This window comes from Hyaena hyaena, unplaced genomic scaffold (assembly GCF_003009895.1).
Source record: "Hyaena hyaena isolate Hyena2069 unplaced genomic scaffold, ASM300989v1 scaffold_589, whole genome shotgun sequence".
NCBI lineage: Eukaryota > Metazoa > Chordata > Mammalia > Carnivora > Hyaenidae > Hyaena > Hyaena hyaena.
The window spans coordinates 776883-798700 of NW_024081220.1; the positions used below are offsets into that span (position 1 = coordinate 776883).

Here is a 21818-nt window from a genome sequence, read left to right on the forward strand (position 1 = left end):
GACAGCGTGAGCAGGGGAGGGTCAGAGAGAGAGGGAGTCACAGACTGAAGCAGGCTCCAGGATCTGAGCTGGCAGTCAGCACAGAGCCCGACGCGGGGCTCGAACCCACGAACTGCGAGATCATGACCTAAGCGAAAGTCGGACGCTTAACCGACTAAGCCACCCAGGCGCCCCAGATATTAGATACTTTAAAAGAGATGTTGCTATGACTTCTCTCATATGAGGAATTTAAGATATAAAACAGATGAACATAAGGGAAGGGTAGCAAAAATAATAAAAAACAGGGAGGGGGATAAAACAGAGGAGACTCTTAAATATGGAGAACTTGGGACGCCTAGTGGCTCAGTCAGTTGAGCTTCCGACTTCAGCTCAGGTCATGATCTCACGATTCGTGGGTTCGAGCTCTGCTGACAGTTAGCTCAGAGCCTGGAGCTGTTTTGGATTCTGTATCTCCCTCTCTCTCTGACCTTTCCCTGCTCACGCTGTCTCTCTCTCTCTCTCTCTCTCTCTCAGAAATAAATAAAACATTAAAAAAATAAAAATAAATAAAAAAATAAAAGACATATGGGGAACAAACAGAGGGTTACTGGGGGATTGTGGGCGGGGGGATGGGCTAAATGGGTAAGGGGCATTAAGGAATCTACTCCTGAAATCACTGTTGCCCCATATGCTAACTCGGATATAAATTAAAAAATAAATTAAAATAAGTAAATAAAAGAGATGTTACTTGGATATTTCTGAAGGATGCAGTAAGTTTCTCAAATGGAGAACAAGAGAGAAAACAGAAAGAATACAGACATTTCTAGGGAAAAAAGCAAGTAATAAATGTCTAAAACTTATTAAAACTGTTACTCAAATTCATCTGGACTGATGTTTCTCTTGATTCATTCCCACCTATTTCTCCAGCTATTGTAGTTTGTTATTACTTATTACTGTAGATCTTAAGAGAATCCAAGAGAGACAGTTTTAAGGATGAAGTCTCCCCACTTTCTGTTCACTGACAGTAAAGACACTATGTGATCAAAACAACTCACACATGCACACACCACACAGCTGACGGAGGGCTTTACCTTGACTTGAAAAACCAGCTCATTTCCACCAACACTGAACTGTGATTCAAACAGAATTGTAAATTTCTCTTCTGTCACTGACTCCGCCCCACGACGGTCAGACCTCTTAATTCGTTTCAGGGACTGCAGAGGAGAGAAATAAGAGGATAAAGCCCTCAAACAACCAGGGAAAACGTGTTCTTCCCCTTCTCCCATCCTCACCATGTTCCGGAAGTGCGCGCTGAGGGTGCCAGTGGCCTGGTGGTACTCCATCACACAGCAGTTGTTCAGGATTTCGCCACTGTAGTCGCTACAGAGGAGAGAGACACGGGACTCTAAACCCATGTAGCAACTCGGTAAACGTGGGGTAGAAATTATATTGGGGGAGTAATAAAGAACGTTGTAAAAACTGATGTCATTTAGAGGAAATGGTAGCTGCATAAAATACACAAGAAATAAAACACATTAACATAAAAAATTTTCCTGGATGTATTCCTCCTAACTGAAAGACAATCATGTGTTTCTTTTTACAGAAGAAACTCCCTATACTGTTTTTCTGAGAGCCTGAAGAGCACAGTGGGACTAACAGGGCTTGCATAACGAATAGCAGAGTCCAGAGCGCAGGCAAGGAGCCCCGAGCACTTTGTTCCTATGAAAGGACGGGAGAAAAGAGGCAGACATGGAGAAGGACACACATACTTGCGGGTGTTCTCATTCTTGAGCAGCGACTTGGCCTGCTGCTCACTGATGATGGTGGCCTTCACCTGGGGGGGGTTCATATGCACGTTCAGCTTCCCGCCCACCAGCAGGCGCACCGTCGCTGCAAACTTGGTCTGGGTCTTCAGGACCTGAGGGGGCTGCTTCTCGATGATGAATGTGCTGCAGGGACACAAGTGACCACACCAGACGTGATGCCGGCTCAGGGCACAGGGTCTGGTGTCCCTGTGGAGGGAGGCTGCCGGGGCTCAGCAGGCAAATAGAGGCACATGGCACCGCCCCTGTTTCCAGGGAGGCCACCGAGAGTCAGAGGAGATGGCTGGAGGGGAGGCAATGAAACGACTCAGCAGCCGGCACGGGCTGCGGGGGATGAGGGCAGCCCATGTAGTGTCCACAACAGATACTGGGCAAGGTCAACACCAAATAGCTAAAGCAACTGAGGACTGAGGGGACCAGGGACCCGGGGCAAATAGAGACAAGGACTCAAGCAAGAGCCCACCCACCCTTCCACTGTCAGCAAAGCACCACCTGTCTCCCCACAGAGGGGGTGGGGTGTGGCCTGAGGCAGGAATTACCTGGTCACCAGGGCTGAGATGATATCTGTGATGGTGGCATTGACCTCGGCCAGCATCTCCTCCACTGGGCCAGGGATGGGCAGCTGCTGGCAGAGGTGTTCGGCTCTGCGGATCTGCTGCCGGTTCTGCCAGATGATCTCAGCCAGCTTCTCGCACCTGCAGGGGGGCCCCAGGCCGACGCAAGGACAATGGCATTGCGTCGTCCCTCAGGCTCGAGGCTGAGGAGGACGCCCCAAGACCCAGCTCCACCCTCACCCAGGAAGGCTTTGCGCCTAAGCAGCCACTCCTGACCACGGAGCAGAGCAGAGCTCCCGCCTTCCAGAAACACTGAGAGAGACACAGAAGCGGCAATCCTTAATTGGATCCAGTCAGCCTGAGCATCACTCTGCACAACCAGCCCTGCCCCGCTCCCCAGCACGGTGACTCCCTTCCTGGGCGGGTGGCACAAGATGGGGGCCCCAAAATCGGTATCAGGAACCAGAACCCCTAGTGAACTAAGCTTTGCTACAGGACAGGGAGCCGGCGGCTCATGGAAACACAGGAGGCAGAATGAGCAGCTGGTCTCACCACTCCGCGCCCCTGCCCGCCCCCTCCTGCCCCCGGCCGCCCCCCACACACCATTACCAGGACTGCAGCACATCCAGGCTGCCCTCGGGGGGGCCTCCGTTCCCCGCCAGCTGTTGCCGCCGCTTCCACTGGATCAGTTCATCGTCCAGAATGATGGTCTGCTGCTTCCGCAGCAGCTGCAAGGTCTTCTGGTGCTTCTCGGCCAGCTCCTGAAGGCAAGTGGGGAGAACAGGCCCATCTGGGCTCCCAGACAACAGCACTGCGGGCCTCAGGAGGTGGCGCTGGGGGCCAGAAACCAGGCCCCAGGCACAGGCCTTCCCCTCTTCCCAACCTGCTCTGCCTCACGTGACCCCACAGGACAGAAGGACCTGGCCTCCAGCTCTCCTGGGTCCTGCTCTCTCCCTGGCTCTAGCCCCCTCCCGGGTCCCCCGCACCCCTTGGGATGTGCACCTCAGAGTTTGGGAGGGGAGGACGCGGAGCCCACTCACCACGCGGTACTGCTGCAGCGTCTGGGCCTCACGCTGCAGCCAGGCCTCCAGGGACACCTGCTTTTGCTGGAGGGCCGTCTCCCGGCTCAGCCGCTCCTGAGGATTCAGCTGGGCCAGCTGGGGAAACTGAGCTAGAGGAGGGGACAGGACACCCATGACCATGAGCTACCCGCTTCCTGCAGGAAGCCCAGGGGGACACACACATGCTGTTCTGTATGCCAGACCCTCAAGGGTGCTAGCAGCCAGGGGTGCCAGAGATGAGCAGGCTCTGGTCTCCGGCCTCTTGGCTTTGATCTCCCCTCCTGGGAGCATACAGATGGAAGCCTGAGCATACAGCGGAGGAGAATCTTGCCCTTTGGCCTCCCCTCCCATCTCAGTCTCCATAGCTGGCTGCCCAGACCCCCTCACACCACACGGGAGTCCAGCTTGGAGCCTCGCTGCCTGGTCTGATGTGTGTCCTCAGTGTTTACTAACCAGGTGAACTTGCCCAAATCGTTTCACACTTCTGTGCCTCAGTCTGCCCACGTGCAAAATGGGAGCATCTTGGTCCCTGCCTCGGTGGGTGGCTAAGGATTAAATACGTGGTAACACAGAACAAGCTCAAGGAACTGCCTGGCTCACACACACTGTAGGGATGAGCATGTCCTTCTGATTAGGGGGTTCCAGGTCAGGCTTCAAGGGTAACAGAGGCCAGCAGCTGCTCAGCCCCACCCCACCCATCAGAGCCCCCTCAGGGTAGCCCCTGCCTGTCCCACCATGAGCTCAGCTGACCAACTGGAAGGAGACAGAGAGGGGGAGAGGGAGAGAGGGACAAAAGGAGAAGCGGAGAGAGGGAAAAGGGGAGGGAGGGGGAGAGACAGAATGTCCAGGGCCCACTGGCAGCATAAAAGCAGCAAGATTCTCTCAGCACAGGGAGGCAGCTTTTCTCCACACTAGCTGCTGGGAGTCTCATCTATGGCAGGAAGGGGGAGTCAGTGAGGCCTCAGTTCCCTTTTGCTCTCTCTCTCTCACAAATATAAATAAAACATTAAAAAAAAGAAATTAAACATTTCCACATTGAAAGCTACTTGTACATCCTTCCCTGCTTGCACATCCATCCCTGCCTCCAAAGGTAACCACTATCCTAAATGCTGGGATTCTTACACCCTGCCAATCACCTATTTGAATATCCCAGTGTCAGGGTGCCTGCCTGACTCAGCCCATAGAGCATGCACCTCTTGATCTCAGGGTTGTGATTTTAAGCCCCATGTTGGGGGTGGAGCCTACCTAATTAAGAAAAAAGAGAATATCCCAGTGTCATTACTTGGGGCTGAGTCAAGAGGACGTGAGCATCAGCATGTCTTAGGCAAGTTCCTGGCAGGCCTCTGAGGGCCCTGTCACACTGGTGACAGTCCTGCCTCGTGGACACACATGCTGGGACAGACAGACTAAAGCAACTCTAGACAGCCAGGAGAAGCCCAGAGCCAGAAGACAACTGGAAATATGGTTTGGATTCCAATCTCGGGGGCTGAGAGAGAAGAATATTGTCCAGGCCTGGCACACGGCAGAGAAGTCTGGAGGCCACCTCGGAAATCCTGTCCCCCAAAGGGAGGTGGTAGTGAGTCCCACACCTAGGCTTGACCTCCCTGTGCAAGTGACCCACTTAGGTCTCTCCTGGCACTTTGCAGAAGCTTCTGGGAGGAAGACCAGGAGACACGAGGCAATTGTCTGCTCCCCTGGAGGGAGCTGAGCCTTCCCTTGCACAAACAGATCGATAGTCTGTGTTTCCGACGGGTGAACTTGATACATGAGACTGAATTGACATTGCATGATGGCTACAAACCCAAACCAAAATCAAACCCAAATCCATAAATAGGAAACAGAAAACCCAAGAATCGGACTGGAAGTATTATGAACCCATCAAAGGCTGTGGGTAGAACTAATAACCTGAATTCTCCTGTTCCCTAAGCTAGGAAGAGGGCCACCCTTTTCTTGGCCTCAGTCTGAGTTGGATTCAGATGGAGGAAAACATACTAGAATCATTTCATCAACACTTATTCACACCTACTATGATTCAGCCAATGTGCCAACTTCAGGGTATAGAGATAAGACAAAATCACTTTTCAAAGAGTTTATAACTAGTTTGGAAGACAAGAGTTAATAAATAATAGCAATATAGCTATAAAATTGAGCCTGCATGCATGGTATTAGAGGAGCACATACTATATAGATGGGTAAGTATCTGTACAGCTGGTTGATGAAGCAGAGGCTCTTCAGAGACTCTCAGCTGGGCAGGTTTGCAGGGAGACAAAATAGTAGTCACCTGGCCAAATTCTTAACAAGGTCAACAGGGGGCGCTGGTGGGGCTCTATAGCCTCAGGCCTGACTTTTTCAGTACTCTAGTACCTAGCAGGATTTACACTAGGAAGGGGACCCTGTGCTTATCAAGGCTGAGGTGCATTAGTAGGCCATGTGCCAGGACAGCCTCTCTAAATTACCGAACAAAACATTAAAAGTTTGTCATTAACAAACACAGTCTTTAGCCCTTTTACTTTCCATGCTCAGAGAATTTAACATTTCAGTAAAGCAAGATTTATGAAATACCTACTATATACAAAAGTACTGTTTGCTAGACTGTGAGCTTCTTCCCACAGGAGGAAATTCTTCCCCAGCAGGCCAGGAGCTCCCTGGGTGAGCCTGAGTGAGACCCACACTCTCCAAAGGTAAGCTTGTGATCCTTCCCTTCCTAAGTCTCATCCTCCCTGCCAGGTCTTTGGCGCAAATGGTTCCCAGCTACCCCACAGAAAGGGGAGTGCCTCTGAAGGGCAACCCGGGTCTCTTCCAATCTGACCTGAATTTCCGTCTAGCCCTCCCGACACATAGCGCCCAGGCGGCCCTGGCCTCACCCTGGATCCTCAGGCTCTCCTGATACTGGATGATGAAGTACTCCTGAGTCTGCTGCAGCTTCTTCAGCTCATTATCTGTGTCCTGCGTGACCAGGCGCAGCTCCTCAAATGTCTGGTTGATCTGGAGGTGTTTCTGAGACATGGTGTCAGCAAGACTTCCAACTGGAGAAGTACCCTGGGGACATACCAGGGAAACGTGTGGGTGGCAATGAGCTGGGCAGTGAGGATGGCAGAAAACCTCAGGCCTTGGGGTGCCTGGGTGGCTCAGTCGGTTAAGCGTCCGACTTTAGCTCAAGTCATGATCTCATCGTCCATGAGTTTGAGCCCCATGTTGGGCTCTGTGCTGACAGCTCAGAGCCTGGAGCCTGCTTCAGGTTCTGTGTCGCCCTCTCTCTCTCTGCCCCTCCCTCACTCACACTCTGTCTCTCAAAAAAGAATAAACTTCCAAAAAAAATAAAAGATAAGAAAATCTCAGGCCTTAACCTGAAGGAAAAGCCAATGCTAGCACCTATAACCTGGCTGAAACCCCAAAAGCTAAATATTGAGTCAGAGGAATTGCAAATATCATTTGTGAGAACCGGTGTGGACGGGAAATAGGTGACCTGACCAACGGTGGCACCTTCATAATACCACCATAGAAACTTCTATCACAGTCTGGCCTCCATCAGAGTTGCCCAAATAGAGTCCATCTGATTCCCTTCACAGAGACTAGAACTCAACACATTCAGGATATACCTGGGTTTTCCCACTAATGATGATGACCCCTCACTCCACATTCACTCACTGATCCAGGGCAACGGACCGTGAGGTGCTGCGGACGGTGGGGAAGAAGGCTGTGTGAACACACATCATCTGTGCCCTCACTCAAGAACCTTATTCTAACTGAGCGAAGAGGCTGAACCTCTCACGGATGGCATCATGGAGACCCCAAAGTTATAGGGCAGGCACGGCAAGGAGTTTATGGATTCAGCCATTTAAGTGACCTGGTCTGAGCTGTTCCCTCAACACTCGGCTGAGAGGGGTCTCAGCATAAATCTCTCTTAAGTAATCTCACCTGAATATGAGCATGCCTTCACTCAAAAACCATTCAGTTGGGGTTAAATTATTTTGCACTTGTTCACATTGCTTTGTGGTGGTAATTTCAACAAGGTCATGAATCAGTTAAGATCAGAGACCAGTCTTCTATTTCTTTTGTGCCCCTCAGGACAATGCTCTGTTTATAGAGACACCACACTGAGTTATCTGGAGAGATCTGGGTCCAGAGAGGGGCAGCAAGGAAGGACTCTCCCCACACCCATGGGACACTCACATTGTTGGCTTCACGGACCAGCCTCTGCTCATTGTACAGAATATGCCGAATACAGCGGACCAGCTCCATGGGGCAGCGGTCGTACGTGCTCTGAAAGAACCCAATAGCAGACATCACTTTCTTCCACTCGGTGGGCCTAACCCCACCGCAGAGCAGGGGTAAGATTTTATGATGAGGGGACTCCTGGAGACATGATGGCATAATCATGAGCAATGGGGCTCCTCCAATACTAGTGGGGGACAAGAAAAGGACATCATAGGAAACCCAATTACAGTGAGAAGGTAAGGTTATTTTATTTCTTGCCTCCTATATTGCCTAAAGTACTAGGGCGTCATTACTGGAAACAGGATCATAAATTTCAAAAAGGCCACATAAGAGGAGAAAAGACACCACCTCGACCGAGCAATCAAAATTACTACCACCAATGCAAGGAAGATGGATGGTGTACGTCTTGAGATGTGATATCCTGGGAAGAACACAACACCACTTACTCAGAATTCTGATCAGGGATGTGTAACCTGAATCTAATCAGGAGGAGACATCACAAAGACCCAAAACGACGTCCATTTTATCTTTAAAAAACAGATGAGCTGAATTATTTTAAAATGTTAATGTAACAGAAGGTAAAGAAGGTTGAGAATGGTTCCAGATTAAAAAGTAGATTAAAGAAGCATGACCAGATGCAATATGTGGTCCTGGGCTGGTGGGAAAGAAATGCTCTACAGGACTTTATTAAGTCAGTTGACAAAATGGAAATATAGATATAAGATTACCTAGAAGTGTCCTATCAATGTTAAATGTACTAAAGATGATAACTGTACTATAACTACATATAGAAAATGATGTATGCAACTTACTCTCAAGTGATAAAAATGTGTGTATGTGTAGAGACAGAATATGATAAAGCAAAAGTTAACAATAGGTGGATCTGGGCATATGTAGGGGTTCTTTGTATCGATCCTGCAACTTCCTATAAATTTGAAGTTGTTTTCAAATAAAGTTTAAAAACAAAAGGCTACAACCACAAAGCCAAACAATAAGAACTTTATACACCGAATATGTAAGTCAACAACACTGGGTTGGAGAGGGAAAGAAAATCTCTATGGGAAGTACTGAATGAAGAAGAGAACTAAGTGTGAGCCAGCCTTCACACCCACCTGGAGCTGCGTGGCATAGTGCCCCAGCTTGATCTTCAGTAAGAACCCATCTTCCCCCACTTGGTGCTCCGCCTTCTTCTGTAGCTCCTGCACCAGGCCCTCAAGGAGCTGGGTGGCCTTAATGTTCTCCTGTGGATTATCAAGATCTATTGAGTCCCTAGGGGAAAAAAATTACATACATATGTATACATACATGCACAGGAGCCTGTATAAATGCAGCCTCAATGCATCACACCTTTTCTTTAGCTAAAGTGATTTCTTCATAATGCTCACAGCAAATTTCAGGGAGCAGTTCAATTCAAATCGACTAGATGCCTACGTTAATCCATCCCTAATCCACTAATTAGCTTAGTGGAATGTACACTTTCTTTTCTTCTTCTTCGTTTTTCTTTAACAATGTACCACCCTTTCTCCTTCCTCCTACTGACTTATTCTGGTGCTTATGCTATCTGCTTCTAGAAATGAAGGGAAAAGGAAAGTGCTTTGTGTACTCTGAAGGAAATAAGGGCTCTGATAACTTCCTATTTATAGTTACCCCTTAAGGGTGTAAGGGGGCATAAGGTCAAGAATGTTCTACACGCTTTTTCCAGCCCTGACTAGTTCTATGTGTTGCAAATTCCACAGTATTTCTTAAGTAAAGGCAGGCGAAACGACACTTACTATTATTTCCAAGGAGCCCTGGAAATGAGATATTAGGACAGAAGGTGCCTGCAACTATTTACACAAATCAGATATTTCTATCACCAGTTGCAGATCTGGGACCTGCAGGCAGTGCTAACTCTTCCAGTGAGGCAGAGAAACCACTCCATGGACTTTGCATTAATTCAGAGACACTGAACTGGGGACAGGGGTTGGATGGCTTCCCTCCCTGCTTCCTTCCTTCTTTCCCTCTTTTCCCCACTCCATTCTCCAACTCTTCCTTGTTTAAAACAATTTAGGTGACAAATGCTACCGGGCAGTACAAAATTGCTTAACTCAGCTCACTGAAGAAACCAAACAGCTGTCAGATTGAAATAACATTCAATTACTGCTGACCGGGTCTGGAGCCAAACAAGGGATCTAGAGGCAGCTAAAAGGCTCTGTCACCTCTAACCCCCTGAAGTCAGGTAGCAACTAATTTCAAATGAAGGCACAAACAGGTGTGCCAAAACACTGATAATGTAATTCATCACATCATATGCCCAAATCTGCACTCTGAGAAGACAGTAGAGAAAACCAAATTTTAAATATGTATACTCTCTGTACTACTAAATAAAAGCCTGGGAGGGACGGAGGGCAGCTGCACCTCCGTTTCGACTGGTAATAACGCTCGTCTGAGGAACCCACTCTTGAGAAGATCCTGTCTCTGGGCAAAACTCATGGAAATCAAGTACTGGTTCTGGTACTTAAAAACTTAATTCTCCACTTAGTTTTTTAATTAAAATCTTTATGTTCTTAAGACAACCAAAATAAAGAAAATTCAGGTTTTCCTTCATAGCAACACAAGTCTTTTAACATTCATTCATTAAGAAGTACATGGAAGATCTACTAAGTGAAATTTTAAATCACTAGAAACTTTCTACTAATGTTTTTCTAAACTCTCCAAATCATTAAAACAGAAAAGAAAATGAAAAGGAAATGGAAAAGCACTAAGCAAGGTGCAGTTGACATGCTTATATTTTCTTTTTTTTTTAATCACCTGGTGACACGAGGCTGAGATTTTTTAAATTGCCCAGAAAATTGCCTTCCTTTGGTGCTCTCTAGTTTTCAGACAGAAATCTGTTACTAACACACAACTGCAATTATTCAAAGGCAGCATCACTGACAGGTACACAGCTCTCCTCAGACAGTCGCATAGTGGCCGGCTTCTCCAGGGCTCTGCGAGACAGGATCCCACCCCACCCCCACCATGGCAGGGACCTGAAGTAGCTGATGAGCACGTCAGCTCAGACAGGCTGGTGGCCTCCTAACAAGCTCCCAGACCCTGAGCAGAGCAGCAACAGCCTGCTGTCTGGTGTGCAATAATGCTGTCAATCTACTACATTATACTAATTCTGAAAGAATTTAAAAACAATTTTTTCTCTGTGCATATAAACAGTAATTTGGAAAATAAGAAAAATAGACACCCTTGTTAAATCTGCCACCAAGACATGACTATTGTTAATTTTTTGGTGTACTGTCTTTTAGTCTTTATGGGTATACATAAATTTAAAAACATAGGGGCACATGGGTGGCTCAGTTGGTTAAGTGTCCGACTTCAGGTTGGATTATAATCTCCCAGTCTGTGGGTTCGAGCCCTGTATCAGGCTCTGTGCTGACAGCTCAGAGCCTGGTGCCTGCTTCAGGTTCTTTGTCTCCTTCTCTCTCTGTCCCTTCTCCACTTATCCTCTATCTCTCTCTGTCTCAAAAGTAAATAAATACTTTTTAAAAATTAAAAAAAAATCAACATCTCCATTGTTAACTTTGTTATTAATACATTTTATTAAATGATATGCATATGCACACCTTAGCTGCCCCATTAAGCACTAAATTCTTTGTGGACATGAGCTTTTTTTTTTTTTTTTACATTTATTATTTATTTTAAGAGAGAGAGGAAGAGGGTGTGCACGAGTGCACATCAGTGGTGACAGGAGAGAGAGAGAGGAGGGGAGAGGATCCCAAGCAGGCTCCCTGCTGTCAGCGCAGAGCCCGAACACAGGGCTCAATCCCACGTACTGCAAGGCCATGACCCCCAGCCAAAATCAAGAGCTGGACATCCAACCGAGCCACCCAAGTGCCCTGTGTTTAATCTGTTCCTAGGAACTCTTACCTCCTATAGGCATTCAAAACATATTTATTAATTATTGTTTATTAGCAGCAATACTCTAAGGCTTTCAGCCAGAGTTTACTATTAAAGGGGGAAAGTCTTATTTTAAAAATCCCTAGTTATTCCATCTCCTTAAAATCTAAGCCGGGGTTAAATACCTTCTCATGGGTCACATAATTTTTATTTACTTATTTTTAATGTTTTTTTTATTTCTGAGAGAGAGAGAGAGAGACAGCGTGAGCAGGGGAGGGTCAGAGAGAGAGGGAGACACAGAATCTGAAACAGGCTCCAGGCTCTGAGCTGGCTGTCAGCACAGAGCCCAACACGGGGCTCGAACCCACGAACAGTGAGATCATGACCTGAGCCGAAGTCGGACGCTTAACTGACTGAGCCACCCGGGCGCCCCAACATCTTTTAAAAAAAAATGTACAACTTTTAAAGTCTCCATCATGTTTTCCTTCCAATCAAACTTTAATATGCCTGTGCTTCACTAAATATGATAGAAAAAACTCTATTCACTTACCAAGCTTGGCTTTCAATCCACTGGGATAAGTAATGTCGCACCTCAATGGGGAAATGCTGACCATATAATGCTTGCATCTGATGAAGGGCATCGCCTTGGAGCTGCTGGGCTTGTATCCACACAGCCATGGTTTGCAACCTGTTAAACAAACAATCAGGGGTTTGGGTGGGTTTTTTTTCCTTCAGCTTTTAAATCCACTAGACTAAATATTCACAGTTATAAAACCTAGAGATAAATGCTTTTAATCCCATCTTGGTAGGTCAGTATTTTTGAACTGAAGTTTGGTTTTAAAAATGTTTCAAAATGTACACATTCAGTTTGGCCATGGGAAGGTATATAACTGGGTCTATGAAGCTCTGATTATAAAATAAACTTAAGTCCTACAAGTAAAAGTACAAAGCCAGCATTAGGGGAAGAACTGCCTATGGCTTTGATATTACAAGACATATTCTTTTCTTTTGTTCCAAACTTGAAGAAATAATAAGCAGCATTTCAACAGGACAAATAATTAGCAAAGAGATTTTTAAAAGGATCACTTGTTGGGGCGCCTGGGTGGCTTAGTCGGTTGAGCAGCCGACTTCGGCTCAGGTCATGATCTCACGGTTCATGGGTTCAAGCCTCGCATCGGGCTCTGTGCTGACAGCTAGCTCAGAGCCTGGAGCCTGCTTCAGATTTTGTGTCTTCCTGTCTCTCTGACCCTCCCCTGCTCATGCTGTCTCTCTCTCTTTCTCTCTCTCTCTCAGAAATAAAAAAACATTGAAAAAAATGATAAAAAATAAAAGGCAAATGAATTCATACATTAAAAAAAAAAGAATCCCTTATTTGGCTCTTAAAGTCACTTATTTTGACTTTTTTTTTTTTAAATGTTTTATTTATTTCTAGGAGAGAGAGAGAGACAGCGTGAGCAGGGGAGGGTCAGAGAGAGAGGGAATCACAGACTCTGAAACAGGCTCCAGGCTCTGAGCTGGCAGTCAGCACAGAGCCCGACGTGGGGCTCGAACCCACAAACCGCGAGATCATGACCTAAGCGAAAGTCGGACGCTTAACCGACTAAGCCACCCAGGTGCCCCATCACTTATTTTGACTTTTAAGAAATAGAATAAACGTGCTATTTTGAAAAAGACCCAGTAAAAGAAAAGTGAAAATACCTAAAGCATGAATTGAACCCCATGTATTATTACTAGTTACCTAAGCTGCCATGCTTTACACACAAAGGGCATAGATTTATCTGGAAAAATGCCCCAAGTGTCACCTTCTGAGTTACTGCAAAGGCATTTATGAAACGATCTTCTGTTAAATTACAGGATTTAAAAATCTCTCTGACATAAAAGCAATACATTCCAGTTAAGAGTTAGAAACAAAAACCATTGTATTCCAATAGTAGGTAGGTTTTTAAAACATGCTCTTGATTCTAGAAACACAGTTTTATAAAACTACCATGATGCCTTCTCGGATTTACCTGAGAATTTTTAATTCATTTAGCAGAAACTCTCTGGGATCAACACGATTGCGGAAGCAATACTACTTTTACGTATACAAGGTAGTTAAAACTGAATCTTGCTCTAATACTATGGTGTAGAAGTTGGTGTAAGGCAGGGCTAACTTGAAACCGGTACAAAATGATTTGGCTACTGATCTGCACAATTCTCTTAACTATGTTATGGTTAGGGTGCAGTAAATCAGATCTTGATTTTGTTGAGTACAAGAGACTACACATGTGTGTTAGGAAACAAAAATCCCTTCTCTTTTAGTTGTGCGATCACATAACACTGAGCTATTTATGGGACAAGTCATTTAGCCAACAATGAGGTGTGGGGTGGATGCCAGTTACCTATTTTAGACTTATGCAGTGCTATAGAACACTTGAGCGGTGTACAATTTTATTTAGGGCTTTGGGCATTAAAGCTGGGATCACTGTAAGATCATCCAAGACATCAAATTTCAATGGCTGAGAGTTTACTAGGAGAAAGACTTGGATAAAAGAGCTCTCTCCAAAGCAATCCATGGTATAATCCAACATCTGGAAGACATTTAATTGTACAATATCATTTTTAATGAAATGAATCATATCCCAAGATTTTGGAAAATTGGAAAAGATATCAAAGGCTTGTTTTTTTGGATAAAAGGTAAAGGGATGGATGGGTTGGGTGGAGGTTCTTAGGCACTGAAGTGCATGGAAGAACAATGAAGGTACAAAGACCATAATTCAGGTAGTCATCTCTTTTGGTGGTAAGGAATTGAAAAGAAGTAGGACCTCACCATAGCTGAGTTAATGAGTATATGAACAATACAAACAGATACAAAAATATTCTTGAATCCTTCATTCATTAACTGACTGACCCAAGAGACAAAAGAACAAAAACTGGGGAGAAGCACTGATCTCCTCAGAGACCCTTTACACCACTCAAAGAACAAAGTATTCTGGTCCATTGTATCCTCTTAGTCTATTTGACTTTTCTTCAAATGGTTTATCATATATTTGTTTACTGCCTTCTTAATAGGGTGAAATCATTGTGAGCACAATGACTTTTGTTTTGTTCACTGTTTCTCTTGGGCCTAGAACTGTGCCTGGCACATAAACATTCCATAAATTTTTGTTGTTGAATAAATAAATGTATACACACAATTCGGTCAAATCCATCAGCTCTTTTTAAAGTTATTGTGGAACAAAGTATCAGTATGAAATACCAAGGCGGGGCACCGAGGTGGCTCAGCTGGTTAGGCATCGGACTCTTGATTTCAGCTCAGGTCACAGTCTTGTGGCTCGTGGTATCAAGCCCCGCATCCAGCTCTACACTGACAGCATGGAACCTGCTTGGGATTCTCTTTCCCTCTACCCCTTCCCCCCACATTCATGCTTGCTCTCACTCTCTCTCTCAAAATAAAGAAACATTTAAAAAATGTTTTTTAAAAAAGAAAGAAATACAATACCAAGACCAGAAAAGGGAAAAGATTTTATAACTTGGATGAGTCTGTATTAATAATATTCTATTTGTTCCTTAATAACATAGGCCACAATCTATTATTTTACTTTTTAGTTTTTGTTAATTTTTGTTTACCTTCCCCACTGAACTCTACAAGCAGTGAGTAAAGGAAGGGGTGCCTGGGTGGCTCAGTTGGGTAAGCATCTGACTTCAGCTCAGGTCATGATCTCATAGTTCGTGGGTTCGAGCCCCCCCTGCATTGGGCTCTGTGTTGACAACTCACAGCCTGGAGCCTGCTTCAGATTCTGTGTCTCCCTCTCTCTCTGTCCCTCCCCTGCTCATGCTCTGTCTCTTTTTCTCTCTCAAAAATAAACATTTAAAAAAAAAAAAAAGAACAGTGAGTGAAGGGAGCACATTTATTTACTACTTTGTCTCTAATGCCTAAGTATAGTGGCTTGCCATGGTAAGTAAGTAATCAAGACATATTTGCTAGTGAATAAATACATATTTGGTAAATATTTCACATATCCTGCTGGTTGAGCATATTACAAGTACCCATTGTTGCTTTAAGAAAGAAGTACAATGGTAATATGCCATATATTTTAGGGTACTATATAAATATCATACCATTATGTCTTAAGTTTTATATTAGTTTTTACTTACTACCAAAGGACAGAACGCTGAGTTCTTAGAATTTGTCAGAATATTTCTTATGGTTCTAAATATGAACATATTTCAATAGTTATTTTCTAAAATGCTATTTGAAGAATAATAGCTGGTAAATATAAGGTGGTAACCACCTTATTTTGATAAACACAAAATACTTTTAACTTCACTACATAAAAATGCTTTGATAGAGCTGGAAAGTAGATTTTGCCTACTAGTCAGAAAAATATAAAACAAAGGTACAATAAATAGTATAGCATCATTGTCATTTTACTTTTTAACTAAGAATTATATATGCATGGAATAGAAGATCAATTACTGAAATTGTCATATAACAATTTAAAATATGCCATTTAGAGAAAAAAAACCACTCCACCCCCACTGTAACAGTAGAACCTAGAACCTAGGTAGCCCTTTCCCTCATACATGCCAAACTCTTCACACCGTCATTAAGCGATACCTACATCTGGCATGAGCTGAGACTCTGTCCTTTGTCACCAGTATTCATCCTGTCACCAAATACTACTCTACATATGCAGTAACTGTCCCCTCTGTCCTCAATATAGGCTTTCTTTTGCTTTGTTACAGGCAGCTCCGTCTTCAATGTGTGATGTTCTGACAAGGAAGTGGTTTGTATCTTTGGTAAATCATCACAGGGGCTTCTCTAAAGACTGGGAAATGGATTCACAATCTTATTTTTAGCCAAAGATGAGAATCAGTTGAGTTTCGCTTAGTTGCATTCTTAGTGTTCATAAGCATTCCAAACAACCCAAACTAGCTTTGAATGCAGAATGTCATACTTTCTGAATGCCTACGGTGCAGAAATCAACTTTATATATCTGGATATATCCCAGGAGTCTCAAATAAAGCAGACCCTCAGGCACTTGTTTAAAAGAAGTTCCAAAGTCTTACTGAAATCCATAAAAATGAATGTCCACTAACAAATAAATGATATGTGTGAGTGAGATTTAGGAATAATCTTGTCTCAATAACAAATACCTTTTTATTAGATGCTTTCCCTTTTAAAAGCAAAATGTAAACCTTTGTCAAGAAAAACATCACTCTACAGGCACCTGGGTGTCTCAGCTGGTTAAGCATCCAACTTCAGCTCAGGTCGTGATCTCGCAGTTCGTGAGTGCTCTGTGCTGACAGCTCAGAGCGTGAAGCCTGCTTCAGATTCTGTGACTCGCTCTCTCTGCCCCTCTCCTGCTCATGCTCTGTCTCTCTCTTTCAAAAAATAAATAAATGTTTAAAAAAAAAAGAAAAAGAAAAACAGCACACTCTCTGAAGACTTCTGGGACACCGTGGCCAAGGTCATGGCATAGCTAAGCGGTGGAGGAAGATAAGTATAGAGTACATGACAACAGAAGGCTCCCAATGCATATATGCCAACTGAGTGAAAAATTCTAGCTTGGGGAAGAAGTGGGAGGGTTTAAGATGTGTGTAGGGATCTGTTTCACTGGGCTTGTGTGCATTGTTTTTGGGGTCGTTTTGAGAGAGAGGGAGAGACAGCACGTACCTGTACATAAGCCAGGGAAGGGCAGAGAGGGAGAGAGAGAGAATCTTAAGCAGCCTCCATGCTCAGTGCAGAGCCCAATGCTGGACCTGATCCCATGACCTTGGGATCATGATCTGAGGGGAAATCAAGAGTTGGATGCTCAGCTGAGACACACAGGTGCCCCTCTCGTGCATAATTTAAAGCATTTTGTAACTCCTGCTTTCCACCCCGCCACAAGCACCACCCCATCACATCACATCCCAGGACCAAAGTCTCTAAAATGAAGGTTAGAGTTTTAGAGATAATGGCAAATTCTCCTAAACAGAGTTCTGTAAGATTTAACTTCTTATACCTCTCTGTGCCTCAGCTTCCTTATTTGTAACACAGTACTAATAATATGTGCCTTGGGGAGACATAAAAGTTAGTTAATGTGTATAAATGCTTAAAACAGTGCCTGGTTCATCATAAGTCCTCAATATTATTCTGACTTTTACAACCTTAAACTTACAAAGTTGGCTTCCTTCCCCTGTCTCCAATTTTTTAATATTTATTTATTTTGAGAGAGAGAAAGAGGAGAGAGCACACATGCATACATGTAAATTGGGGAGGGGCAGAGAGACAGGGAGAGAGAGAATCCCAAGCAGGCTCCATGCTATTAGCACAGAGCCTGACACAGGGCTCAATCTCACCTGTAAGATCATGACCTGAGCCGAAATCAAGAGATGGATGCTTAACCAACTAAACCTGCCCGGGTGTCCCTCTGCACCTCCAGTTTTAACTCACTTCAGTAAACCTTTCCAAAGTCAATCTTCCATGAAGAGTTCTTGCTACCCTTCTTAACCAATATCCTGCAGTATAAACTTTACCTTCTTTATAAAAGATGGCATTCCCATTTCTTAATCAATTTCACTGGGCAGAACTACTTCTACAGATGAGAATGGGTGGAAGGTGGTAGGAAGGCACTGAGAGGGCTGTTCTCCCACCACTGAATGAGCGAGCCAAGAATTGTGAAAGGTAGTTTAAAAAGAGCAAGACTGAGTATAATAAACTCGAAAGCAAGCAAGCAAGAACGAACGAACATCCATTCCAATGTGCTCTTCTGACATAGAAGACCAAACCAGCAGGAAGCTTTGCCTTTTCCAAGGACACATTTGACCCCTACTAATTAAAGTATGAATTATTAGCAACAAATATTTTGATTCATCTAATAAATAAAAAATTTCAGGAATAAGATCCAAAATTGAATTAAAATAACATTTATTAGTGTTATTATCCACCATCCAGATTTATCATTTATTATCATTTACTGAATATCTATTATATTATTTATAACAATAAATGTTTTTATGAATCTACTCATTTAATCCTCACACATATATTAGGAGATAGACACTATTTTTATCCCCAGTTTATAGATAAGGAAATCAAGGCTCAACAAATTAAATAGGACTGTAAAATGGAATAACAACTTTGGAAAACAATCTGGCAGTTCTTAAAAAGATTAAATACGGAGGGGCGCCTGGGTGGCTTAGTCGGTTAAGCGTCCGACTTTTCGCTTAGGTCATGATCTCGCGGTTCGTGGGTTCGAGCCCCGCGTCGGGCTCTGTGCTGACTGTCAGCTCAGAGCCTGGGGCCTGTTTCAGAGTCTGTGTCTCCCTCTCTCTCTGACCCTCCCCTGCTCATGCTGTCTCTCTCTCTCCTAGCAATAAATAAAAAAATATTAAAAACAAAAAAAAGATTAAATACGGAGTTTACTCTAAGACCCAGTAGTTCCACTCCTAGGTATATGTGTAAGGGAACTGAAAGCATATGTCCAAAAAAATTTGTACACAAATATTCAAAGCAGCATTAATCATAATAGCAAAAAAGTGGAAACAACCCTAATGTCCATCAATGAATGGGTGGATAATATGGATATAAATGCAAAAATAAAATGGATAAAATGGAATATTATTCAGACATAAAAAGGAATGAAATACTGATACATGTTACAACATGGATGCACCTTAAAAACATTATGCTAAATGAAGGAAGCCAGACACAAAAGGCTACCTATTGTAAATTCCATTTTATTAAATGTCCAGAATAGGCAGACCCAAAAACATTGGTGGTTATCAAGGGATGCAGTAATGGGAAGTGACTCTTAATGAGTATGCATTTCTTTTTTGGATGATAAATTTGCTCCAGGTCCCACATCACTGGTCTGTGTGGGATCTGGGGAATCTACCGCTGTATCTGGTGGCCTTTACCCTGAGGACTTGTGGTGGTTTGTCATATTATTTTTTGTACTCTTCTGTATGTTTGTTATATTTCATAACTTTTTAAAAAATTTTTAATGTTTATTTATTTTTGAGAGACAGATCATGAGAGGGGAAGGGGCAGAGAGAGAGGGAGACACAGAATCCAAAGCAGGCTCCAGGGTCCATGCTGTCAGCACAGAGCCCAACGCGGGGCTCAAACCCACGAACCGTGAGATCATGACCCTAGCCAAAGTGGGACACTTAACCGACTGAGCCACGCAGGTGCCCCTATATTTCGTAACTTAAAGAAAAAGAAATTACAGTAAAAAACCTAATATGATAAAGCTCTGATTTGGGCAAAGGCTTGGACTAGTTGGCAGATGAAAGAGAAGACACATAAACATTGCTTCTGATCTCAAAAGTCTAAGGCAAGGAATCAGGATTCAAAACTGTTAACCGTATCATGGGGCGCCTGGGTGGCTTAGTCGGTTAAGCGTCCGACTTTCGCTTAGGTCATGATCTCGCGGTTCGTGGGTTCGAGCCCCGCGTCGGGCTCTGTGCTGACTGCCAGCTCAGAGCCTGGAGCCTGTTTCAGTCTGTGACTCCCTCTCTCTCTGACCCTCCCCTGCTCACGCTGTCTGTCTCTCTCTCTCTCCCTCCTAGAAATAAAAATAAAACATTAAAAAAAAAATAAAAAAAAATAAAATAGAGGTATCAAATGGCTCACGAGCAAAACATCTGTAGATCTGCTGTATCAGGAAGCCCAGATGTTTGCAAGAGAATCCAGGATGTAGCAAAAGAACAAAAATGAAGACNTCGAGCCCCGCGTCGGGCTCTGTGCTGACTGCCAGCTCAGAGCCTGGAGCCTCTTTCGGTCTGTGACTCCCTCTCTCTCTGACCCTCCCCTGCTCACGCTGTCTCTCTCTCTCCTAGAAATAAATAAAACATAAAAAAATTAAAAAAAAAAAAACTGTTAACCGTATCAGCACCATTTAATAATTAAAGACTTTGGACAGAATATAAAGAGCAAGTTCCTTGGTTATGCTTACTGCCTTACTGTAAGTACCAACTTTATTACATATACTCAGTGGTGGTGCTCACCTAGTACTAGAAACTTGGAGAGATAGAAAAATGTGAAATAGCAGTAATAATGGATTAAGGCTTTGCTCATATTAAACTGAACTAACATCCAGTAAGAAGGTTTGAGTAAAACTATCCCATCTAAAAGTAGGTCAATACCAGAGCCATCTGCTCTTTAAAAAAATTTTTTTTCTAAACACTATAAGCAATCAGGAAGGCAATTCTCTAACAAAATCAGATTATTAAACAGATGGGAAGAGAACAGAAAGAATGAAAGTATTTGGCTCACAGAGAAACAAACAAGGAAAAATTTGCCCAGGCAACATAGAGATGATAATATTCTGGGAAGACAATCAGTCATAAATCTTCATGGCATAGCCAAATCATTACATACTTCTTTGGGAAGAAGAGAGAGAGGAAAGGGGGTGGTGGAAAAGCAAAGGAAAGGTAGAGAGAGGGAGTTATCTGTGAAATATACAGATCAAGTCTTAGTGGATTATCATACATTTTAAATGCTCACCTAAATATAAGGTATCTTAGCCAAAAATGCAATCTCAAAAACAGAGTAGACTCAGACAGGATCATATCATAGCCACTAAAACCATCAGGTGGTACTTGCTGGGGAATAGGATATTCACAGTCTCAAAGTATTACCTATTACTTATTATTCACAAAGGGAAAAGATAGCTTTTCAGTGGAAGAAAATGACGCTCAACCAAATAAGCAAATTTCCTCAATCATGGAACAAACTGACATTATAGCAGTCCCCCTCACATGCAGGACATATGTTCTAAGACCCCTCAGTGGATGCCTGAAAATGCAGATAGCACCAAATCCTATATAATATATATTATGTTTTTCCTATATATACATACCTATGATAAAGTTTAATTTATAAATTGGGCACAGTAAGAGATTAAAAACAATAGCTAAAAATAAAATTGAACAATTGTAACAATGGACTATAACAAAACTTCTATGAATGTGGTCTCTCTATCTACATATCTTATTGTACCACACCCATCCATCCTGTGATGTTAATGCCTACATGAGATGACCTGAGGTGAAAGACGCAGGCACTGTGATGTAGCATTAGGCTACTATTAACCTTCTGACAATACGTCAGAAAGACCGTGGGTAATTGAAACCGCAGAAAGTGAAACTGTGGATAAGGCTATTGCATATGCCTCCAAATGTGATCTACTGAAAAGAATACACAAACTAAATGTTTCACTTCTACTCATTTAACAATTAGACAAATCCAAATTGTAAGATTCTTATGAAACACAGAAAAATGTGGAACTATTCTAGATTAAAGGAGATTAGGGGTGCCTGGGCGGCTCAGTCGGTTGAGC

The 21818-nt window shown here is 43.7% G+C and overlaps 1 protein-coding gene across 1 annotated transcript in view; it reads right to left on the minus strand.

Moving 5' to 3' along the window:
* Positions 1–21818, minus strand: part of STAT5B (signal transducer and activator of transcription 5B) — a 69820-nt gene that overhangs the window by 18067 nt on the left and 29935 nt on the right. Inside the window, exons 2-11 of the mRNA XM_039256733.1 lie at positions 12056–12193; positions 8748–8904; positions 7591–7680; positions 6282–6456; positions 3397–3527; positions 2966–3117; positions 2342–2497; positions 1749–1928; positions 1272–1359; positions 1071–1193 (exon numbers count right to left, since the gene is read on the minus strand). Coding sequence (XP_039112664.1) covers positions 1071–1193; positions 1272–1359; positions 1749–1928; positions 2342–2497; positions 2966–3117; positions 3397–3527; positions 6282–6456; positions 7591–7680; positions 8748–8904; positions 12056–12183 — 1380 coding nt within the window. The 5' untranslated portion in view covers positions 12184–12193. The remainder of the gene's footprint in view (positions 1–1070; positions 1194–1271; positions 1360–1748; positions 1929–2341; positions 2498–2965; positions 3118–3396; positions 3528–6281; positions 6457–7590; positions 7681–8747; positions 8905–12055; positions 12194–21818) is intronic.